At 46.6% G+C, this 10,167-nt stretch overlaps 1 protein-coding gene across 1 annotated transcript; it reads left to right on the top strand.

The window, feature by feature from the left end:
* Positions 1 to 6,703: 6,703 nt before the first annotated feature.
* LOC119365139 (histone H1-like) lies at positions 6,704 to 7,639 on the top strand. Its single transcript, XM_037630736.1, has 2 exons — positions 6,704 to 6,905; positions 6,996 to 7,639. The coding sequence occupies exons 1-2, from the start codon at positions 6,801 to 6,803 to the stop codon at positions 7,431 to 7,433; spliced, it is 543 nt and encodes a 180-aa protein (XP_037486633.1). The 5' UTR covers positions 6,704 to 6,800; the 3' UTR covers positions 7,434 to 7,639.
* The last annotated feature ends 2,528 nt before the right edge of the window (positions 7,640 to 10,167 follow it).

Here is a 10,167-nt window from a genome sequence, read left to right as displayed (position 1 = left end):
CAGTGACACTCACATATCTCTACTCTTATAAAAAAACAGAGTTGGTGATGATGGTGTTCCTGCCATCCTGCAATATAGGCCATCCGATTTATATCCGATGGAAGGAAGGAAACTATGGCAATTTTACAAAAAGATACCCACGCCCCTCTCCGCATTTGCAAATAAGGCATTCACTCGTTCATCCTTTTCTCCCACAAGATAAACTTCTCATACAAATGCATCTTGATGTTCCGTGGAACGCATGGGCATCTGGCTAGTAGGGAGAAGGAGTTTGTGTAACACATATCTAGCTATATTAAGGGATAGGTAGATAGCATTTGTGCGAGGCATACTTAAAGCCTCACGAAGATAAACAAACGGTGTGTGTGCATGCAAGTGCCGGGAAAAATGAAGCGAGAAACAATGTGCGCACGCGCGCGCGCGTGTGTGTGTGTGTGTGTGTGTGTGTGTGTGTGTGTGTGTGTGTGTCTGTGTGTGTGTGAGAGAGAGAGAGAGAGAAATCTCAAAACAAAAGGTGCTCTGTTGGAATCCCATTGTATGTATTCATATGGTTCCGGAACTCAGAGTTAACCTTAGGCATATGTGTGAGAGAAATTATTATACTTTGAGACATTAGTGGCTGTGGGTGGGCATAATTAAAGTGGTGGGCGTGTTAGATAGAGAGAGCGTGTGTGTTTCTGTGTGAGAGACTTGTAGGACGGGGTAGAAAGACGAATTTAACCCTGACGGAGGGAGAGAAATACATGAAGTGCGCGTGTGTGATTCCGATGCCCACAGGGAAATGAGATATGTATGCGTGTGAGAGTGATTGCACAATTTATTCACGTATCACTATCTAGCGATCGTGGACGTGCATCACTTGAACATAAGTCAATATCTACTTCGTATCATGGCAAAGGTACAACATCGATTCAACGCTATAAAGATTGGACACTCACATATCACATTTTTTTCTATTTAAATAAACCTTTTTAGTTGTGCATGCCAAAGATACAGTGATGTTTCTTCAAACAACCAATGTAGCTATCATGTACATGCACCATTGTTACTCTTGCATTCAAATTCATTAGTCTTGGATTATTTAAGTTTCTATTTTGAAGTAATATATGTAATATTCATATATGAATTCAACGGGTACGCAATTTATGAAATGGAGGCTATGTAATCATATGAGGTAACACTTTTAAGTAGCAGACTACAATATCTATTTCTTTTTGTGCGCCTCTACACTAACACGTCAATGCATTATGTTTAAAGTAAATAACCAATGGCACTAAATTATCTATTTACATGAGAAATACATATGCTGAGCGTTTGATCCCTTTTTTGTGAACGCGCCACTACACCCGTACGACTGGCCGCACCCGTGTGAACGTCCAAGTTATCGGCGCATCATCCGAGTTATTGTCTTTTTTTTCTGGGGTGGACTTCACACCAGTTATTAACTGCTGACGCGTGCCCCGTGTACACAGTCTAGCATGACCTTCCCGCTAGCACGGTCCAAATTAGTTGAAACTGGATACAAATGATCCCGCGGGCGGCAAAATCTCCCGCCTCCTTCTAAAATTTCCGCCACCTTAGTCTTTAGCATGCGAAATTCCCCTTTTGTCCTTGGTGCACGGAGACCAACAGTTACAATATCACCCTCATCTACATGATAGGTCGGGGCTGCTTTGGTAACTTCCGTTCCCCCGAATCCCCCCATTACACGGCACCCCCATTTCCTCTCCCCTCCCGCAAAAACGACTAACTCCACAGCACCAGAGCATCTTACATCACGCCATCCATACTTCATCGCCCTTTCTCCCCTCCCCTCTTGAAACCCTAGACTGCTCATCCACTAGCGTACCATAGCCCATTCACTGCTAGCGGCGTCCACCTCGCCGGATCTGCTTCTGCGGTCGCATCTACCCCTCCCACCTCCCCTAGAAACAACTAGACTGCTCATCCACCAGTGTACCATAGCCCATTCAGTGTCGGCCTTGTCCATGGCACCGGATCTACTTCGTCGGTACTTTCGTCAACCGCCGCGCATCTACAGCGGCTCATTCATACTCCCCATCGGAGAAGCTTCATCCACACCCCCCGGAGCCGCCCCACCGACGCCCCCGTCGACGGCCTCTGATCCTATTCGCCCACACCTTCCTCAACCCTACCAGAACCGCTTCGCCGACACCTTCCTCAACCCTACCGGAGCCGCTTCGCCGACACCATCGTCAACCCTACCGGAGTAGCTTCGCCTATACCATTCTCAACCCTACCGGGGCCGCTTTGCCAACTCACAAGTCCACGGCCTCAGATCCGCTTCCTCGCACCCTCATCCAACCTACCGGAGCAGCTTCTGACACCCCGTCCATGGCTGCAGATCCGCATCATAGACACCATCCTTAACCCAACCACCGGAGCAGCTTCTGACGCCCCGTCCACGGCCGCAGATCCGCGTCGTCGACACCATCCTTAACCCAAACACCGGAGCAGCTTCACCTACGCCCTCGTCCACGGCCATAGATCCGCTTCGCCCACACCGTAGTCCACCCTACCGGAGCCGCTCCACAAACACCTTACTCGACGGTTCTAGATCTCCTTACCGAACCCCGACAGCCAGCGCAGCGTCATCACCCTTGACGTTTCTAACCTGATTCCCACCGTCTAGAGAGATGCCAAGCACCCGCCACGGCCTAGGTACTTGTCACCTTTAAACCCGTCCAGCATCACCTGCCTGATGTACTTCAAATATACTAACCGGTCGCTGTTACCTGTTATGCAGCTGGCAAAAACTACAAGGACGATGTTTCTTCTGGATCTAACAGCTTGGCCAACCAAGATCCTGGACCGAGGCATTGCTATGATCTTGTAAGTGTGTCTCTCTCTCTTGTATTGTTCTGTGCCTGCCAGCGTGCTTTGCTAGGATTTTCGACCAATAATACCTTTGTGCAGACAATGATTTCTACTATTGGCTGCTAAATTAGATATGTTAGATGTCATACATGATACTACCTCATACCTCCGTTCCTAAATATAAGTCTTTCTAGAGATTCCACTATAGGCTACATACGGAGCAAAATGAGTGAATCTACACTCAAAAATGCATCTATATACATCTTTATGTGGTCCATACTGGAATCTCTACAAAGACATATATTTAGGAACAGGGGCAATACATTAAACAAAATCCTTGGTGGCATGTAGGAATTCCAGTGCACTACATTAGGCTCCCTTAGAGTGCCTGCTAGTCCAGCATACAGAGTCATGACTAGTTTATGGTACACACACAATCGTTAATTGGTGTTTTAAATATGCGCAAGGGATATGCAATATAGTATCATGTAGAGATGTCTGAAATTAGCCGTGTCAACTTGCAGATAGGGTTACACAATGAAAAAGTACAAGATGTATGTGGCAATTTCATGGAACATCGCAAAAAAAAGGAGAGGCATCGGCGAGCCTATACAGTGTGCTATGGTACGTCACTCCTCCATTGCAATCATCGTGACATGTTATTTGTATGTCAGTTCTATTAGCCAAGTTTCTTAGGGACAGTTATTATGAGTTATCCTAAGAAAATAAGCACATGTGAATATAAGCTCCATGTAATAAGCCAACCAGTTCTTTTCATTGCGTTTTCAGCTTATCTTTGGTATGATCAGTGGAAAGTCTAGATTGCATTATATTTTTTTCATTTTGCTGCCCATATGAAAATTAATTTGACTTGCAAACATCACAAATTGAACCCACTGCAGTAATTAATATGATAGGAAAACTGACCATCACTATTTTGCTCAAAATGCAAATACAAAGATACCATCTACTTGGCACAATCTACTTTGGTCAATGTTTTTCATAGAGATCCCATTGCCTAATTTAAACGAAGAACGCATGACCCATATTTAAATGAAGAACAATTATTTATTGAAATTCAATGGTCCAAGTGGCTGGTTATTATCATATAGCAGCACCACCTGAAAGCATCATATAGCAGCAATAATAGCTCATAGCAACTCATCATACAGCAGCAGCAGTCTGCAATTCATCATATACCAGCAGCAACTCATAGCAATTCATCATATAACAGCAGCAGGAGCAGCTCATAGCAATTCATCATATAGCAGCAGCAGGAGCAGCTCATAGCAATTCATCATATAGCAGCAGCAGGAGCAGCTCATAGCAATTCATCATATAGCAGCAGCAGGAGCAGCTTATAGCAACTCATCATATAGCAGCAGCAGCTCATAGCAATTCATCATATAGCAGCAGCAACATCTCATAGCAATTCATTATATAGCAGCAGCAGCTCATAGCAATTCATCATATAACAGCAGCAGGAGCAGCTCATAGCAATGCATCATATAGGAGCAACAGAAGCACCTCATAGCAATTCATCGTATAGTGGATCAGAATGAAAATTTGGCAAAAAATCAGAGGAGATCCTCACCTTGTTGGATGAGCTCATCCTTCAACAACACCTCAAGTCCATGGCCTGGGAGGAGGGGAGGGGAATAAGGTGCCTTCTCCCGCAGTGTGGCATCAGTCGTAGTTGTGCAGCGCCCGCCGGAGTAGTGCGTTGGACGAACCACAGTGGAGCAGCTGCTGGAGACCATGAGAATGAGGGGCGGCGCCAGAGGGAGGAGCAGCCAGGGAGATTTGCCCCTACCCACCGGCCATGTAGCCTAGCTGGACATAGCATCGTCGAGGACCAGGCCAGATGGGACCAGTGGCGACGGCTCGCTGGAGGAACCCTAGTGCTGCAGGCAGGGGATCGAGGTAAAGGGAAAGGGGAGAGGAGATGCAAGCGGGCAGGGCAACGAACACTTGCGTGTTTGTTTTTACTTGAGGGTCAGGTGTGACACGATCGTCAATAGTTGCATTTTGAGTGTAATATAGGCAGACAGCGGAGTCATTTCACTATTCCCCTTCCCTTTAATTTTTAGTCAGGTTCTACCCGAAACACCCCCCTTCAAAGCAAAATTAGTTAAGCCCAAGCCCATAACTCAAAAATGACTTCTTTACATCTTTTATGGCTTATTTTGACAATAAGTCCTGAAAAGGCGGAATCGAACTGGCCCTTAACCTGCAATTCAATTGTGCGTGCAATGATGAATCACTCCTGCCTGCTATCTATACATTATGGCATCATCATACATGCCTAATACATGTGCATTCCATTGTAGAATCTGGAATATGCAATGTTTATGTTAGTTCATCTGTTGCACATGATGTTTAAATGCCCATTAAATCTGGTCAGTCAAGTGATGGTCTTTAAACCTCCTTCTTTGCTTCTTTTCTTAATATGTAAGATTTGCTCACACATCTGTTCAATTGCTTGTTTGCATCAGCCAACCATACTAAGACTGTTTACCTATAGTGCTATTTTAATGGCTCACGCTCACATATTGAGTGGAGTTAAAAATGCTAAAGCGCGTTAGAAGTACAATCAAATTGTCTGGTTTGACACCGGGTGCTCATGATTTATTCTTATTCGGTGAAGACGTAGTCATGTCAAGCTAACATGATAAAATGAGTAGGATTAACATTCATTGTGCATAGTATATTTTGAAAAAAATAATGATTATGTTTCTTATACTCATCAATTACTTCATCGTTTCTCAAAATTTATACTGTAAAGAGATTACATGATAAACATGCTAGGTAGCATTCAACATAAAAAATTCTGTTTTTATCATTTACCTACCGACGAATAAAAATTAAGTTTGAGATGCTGATACGTCGCCAACGTATCAATAATATTTTATTGTTTCATGCTATTATATTATCTATCTTTAATGCTTTATATGTTTTATTATGCTATTTTTTAGTCTAACCTATTAACTCAATGCCCGGTGTCAGTTGCTGTTTTTTGCTTTTCGGAAAATCAATACCAAACGAAGTCCAAACAACCGAAGAAACGCGTTGTCCTTTAATATATGTATAGATTTCATAAAGAGAAACATATCATGACGCAATATACTACCAGTAGTACAATACAAGGCCCTCATAAGAAAGTTCCAAAATCTACAAGAATTTGAGAATTTGAGTTATTTTTGAATCAGGAGGCCTAACTATGAGCTTGGTGCCACAATCGTGGTTTCAATCAAATTGGAGCCGGGCACCAATTTGCTCCAATTTGATGTCGTATGAGATCATCACTATCAAACATGATTTAAAGTCGATCAAAACTTGCAACATTCCGCCATACATCTTGTATAAAAAAAACTCGGAACTGTGCACAGCAATACTCAGTTCGAAAGCTATCCGTAAAGAGAGAAAAAATGGACCAAACCCGAAAGCTCTCGAATAGCACACGTACACCCGTATCCAGATTGGCAACCCGCCTGAAACCACGGCAAATCAACAGCCTCTCACTGTCCCCCCTACACCCGTTCCACGGAACACCGGGGAGTGGATACAGCCCCCAACCCAGAGGATGCACGCCAGCGCACCGGTCCACCGCGCACGGAGTTCACCGACCCTCGATCCAGCGTTTTTGTTGACAGATAGTAATATGTTTCCCGCTTTGGGCGGCGCACACTGATCCTCGCGCCACCCCCTCCCCACCATCTGACAGCCGCGATTCGCCCGACCCCTCTCTCGTGGATCGCGATCCGCGACACCGCCGTCCAGCCAATGAGATCGCAGCATTCCCATCACCCCGGATCGATCCCCTCGGCATGTATAAATAAGCCTCGACCCGGTCCTCTCGAATCCATCCACCTATCGAGCTCCTTCTCGAAATCTCAAAGCGACCACACCGCGCAAGTCGCAGCTTCAGTTTCAGTTTCAGAGCTCTGCTTCAGTTAGCCACCATGCCTGCCCTCGCCAAGCCCGCCGCCGCGGCGCCGAAGCCGAAGCCAGCCGCCGCCAAGCCCAAGGCGGCCGCCGCTGGAGCCGCCCACCCGACCTACTTCGAGGTGAGCTTCTGAACCTCTCCTCTGTTCCCCTGCGATTGAATGGTTTTGATTGCGATTTGGCTGATTGGATTTTGAATTGGATCTTGGCAGATGATCAAGGAGGCGATCGCGGCGCTCAAGGACAGGACCGGGTCCAGCTCGGTCGCCATCGCCAAGTACATCGAGGAGAAGCACGGCAAGGCTCTCCCGGCCAACTTCAAGAAGATGCTCTCCGTCCAGCTACGCGCCTCCGCCGCCAAGGGCAAGCTCGTCAAGGTCAAGGCCTCCTACAAGCTCTCCGACGCCGCCAAGAAGGACGCGCCCAAGCCCAAAGCCGCGGCGAAGCCCTCCAAGGACGCCGCCAAGCCCAAGAAGAAGGCGGCCGAGAAGCCCAAGAAGACCGCCGCCGCTGGCACCAAGCGCAAGGCGCCCGAGAAGAAGAAGCTGGTCACCAAGGCCAAGAAGTCGCCCGCTGCCAAGGCCAAGGCGAAGCCGAAGACCGTCCGCTCCCCGGCCGCCAAGAAGGCCCGCAAGGTCGCCGCCGCCTGATCTGATCTGATCCGGTCCGATAGCTGGTCTTAGGAGTGCTTGATGTTCCAAGGGTCTGTACAAAAGGATGCCTCATCCTCCCTTGTTTAGGTTTCGGTTCTGCTTGGCAAGTTTATGTATCGTGGGTGGTGTTTAGTGTAATGAAATGGTTGTTTTAGAGATGTATTATGCTCTAACTATGTGAAATGAATCTGCAGTTTCCTTCACCATGCAAGCAAATTCCCAATCCCTTACTTCCGTTTAATTACTGTCTGGCTTGTGATCATTTGTTTCAATCTTATTAAGGTCGCTCGGGGATTCGTCGTCAATTTGATCCTGAGAATAGCGCTGCCTGTTGCTTGGTCCTTGTTTTCCTTCAGTTTTAAATTGTCATCTCTGTTCGCCATCCCTTTGTTAGTTCTGTTCTTATCCCAATTCATCTGGTAGGGTATCGTTGTTTTTTTCACTTGGCTTAGAAACTGAGCACACGTAAACGGGAGACACACTGTTATTATCCCTCGGTACGATTTATTTTCTGTGCGTCGTATCGAGGGGAACGGGAACGACGGGGTGCGTGGCAAATACCCAGTGGTTAAGCAGCTGCGAGTGCGCCCCTCCATCCTCAAAGAGGAAGCCTTTTACCATGCTTAGAACATCTTAGTGGATGGTGTATATGGAGGTGGATGCTAAATATACACGACCAAAATCAAAAAATGTTTTTCAGTGGATCGTGTATCAGGTCGTGTACCTATACACGTCGCTCCCACGAGCGTACCTGGCGTGGGACTAAACACGACCGAACCACGCTCGTAAGAAGAGAAAAAAGCCTCCCGCTCCCGCTCCCGTTCCTCTCCGGCCGCCGCCCAAGGTCGCCGTCGCGTCTCCTCTCCGGCCGCTGCCCAAGGTAACCATTTTTTCCTTTCTCGCGAGCGGGAGCAGAGGGGCGGCGGCCGCATGCCCTACAGCCTGATCTGGCGGCGGCGCCGGTGCTGGCGCGCACCCTGGTGAGAATAGAGGGCGGGGACGGGGGGCTGGGCGACGAGTGGGGGCTGGGCGGCGGAGCGGTGGGGGGGAGGGGGGAGATGCAGGGGCGGCGGCCGGGCGCGCCTGTCTGCTGGGGCGGCGGGACGAGCGGCGCCGTGGGGAGATGCAGGGGTGGCGGCCTCTGGTGACCGGGCTTGCCTCTGCTGGATCCTCTGCCTCTGGTGACCGGGCTGGCCTCTGCTTCCAGGTCCACAATTTAAGAGGCAATTTGGGTAAATGAATAGTAAAATTGATCATATGCACAAAGCATAGCTCTTTGGAAGGAGAAGAAAATAATTTTTTGCTTGTCAGTTGATGCCAGATTGTGGTCTAAAATAGCTGTGCATTGGTTGCTTGCAGATGGATGCTGACCAAAACTTCTTAGACACCCTTGGTTTTGGTTACACGCAAACACAACTAGAAAGTTCAATTGGAGAGCAGGCAACTCCATCAACTCAGCATCGTTCTGCAATAACAGAGAAAGGAAAATCGAACAAAGGCAAAAATTGGTCTAGTGATGAGGACAAGGTTCTCATAGCAGCATGGGCAAATACAAGTTTGGATATTGTTGGGACAGATCAAAACCGGGATGCTTATTGGGATAGAATTTCAGAGTGCTACAACACACACAAGGAATCATCATGGCCGGAGCGTAATGCTAATGCAATCAATTGCCGTTACACAACGATTAACAGAGAGACCTCTAAATTTTGTGGTTGCCTTCAGCAGATTTTAAATAGGCAAGAAAGTGGAAGGACTATAGAAGAAAAGGTATGCGCCTTTCTTGTAATTCTATATGTGATGTGCAATATTCTATATGTGTTGTGCTTATTTTAACATACCGGGAAATCCTCTTTCCTCCCCTATTGCAAGTAACCTATCAATGTCTTCTTCATTTGGAGATCTCAGGTACTTTTCTCCAAAAACTTCACAAATTTTGATCACAAATTTCTTGCAAGACTCTAAATTAGTAGACTCAGTGGACCGGATGTACTCATCAACATAATCAGCTGCTATTCCATATGTTAGTATCCGCATCGCCGCGGTCATCTTTTGCAAAGGATGTAACCCAAGAGCTCCAGAAGCACTTCTTTTTTGCGTAAAATAATCATCATAGTCATGCTCAAGTATACCATCAGCTATGCGGTTGAACAAAGTACGCGACATCCTAAATCTGTGCATAAAAATTAAATGAGACAGGGAAATGAAAAAAGGACTAAAGCAGAGAAGTGTACTAATTACGAACCTTCGTCGAAACAAATGTTCGGGAAAGCGAGGAACTTCTTTGAAGTAGTCGTCCCACAGAAGAAGAAATCCGGCATATCTTCCTCGATCGATTGACTGACGTCCATGCTTGGAACTGCCATGGCGTCGAGCGTTCTTCCTCTCTTCCTCCTCGCGCTCGGCGAATGCTGCAAGTATGAGTTCATCGTCGTCAGATGAAGATGACGAAGAACTCATATCCCAAGTGGATGTGTTCATTGTGTTGCGTGAGAAACGATAGAAAAATCTAGGTGAGAAGAGAAGTCACAGGTAGAAGTGTGCTGGAAGAGGTGGTAGGGGTGGTTTATATAGATCGGAAATATGGCCGTTGGAAATATAGCCGTTTGAAAATATAGCCGTTGGAATATACATGTCCTAATTTACACGTTCCACTGAAAAACTGGGAGGTGTATAATTTAGCAAGGTGTATATGGACGTGTATACGGTGATATACACGTCCAAATTTACA

This window comes from Triticum dicoccoides, chromosome 2B (assembly GCF_002162155.2).
Source record: "Triticum dicoccoides isolate Atlit2015 ecotype Zavitan chromosome 2B, WEW_v2.0, whole genome shotgun sequence".
In the NCBI taxonomy this organism is placed as follows: domain Eukaryota; kingdom Viridiplantae; phylum Streptophyta; class Magnoliopsida; order Poales; family Poaceae; genus Triticum; species Triticum dicoccoides.
The sequence above is the reverse complement of the archived record's forward strand: the minus strand, read 5'-3'. Positions and strand labels throughout refer to the sequence as shown.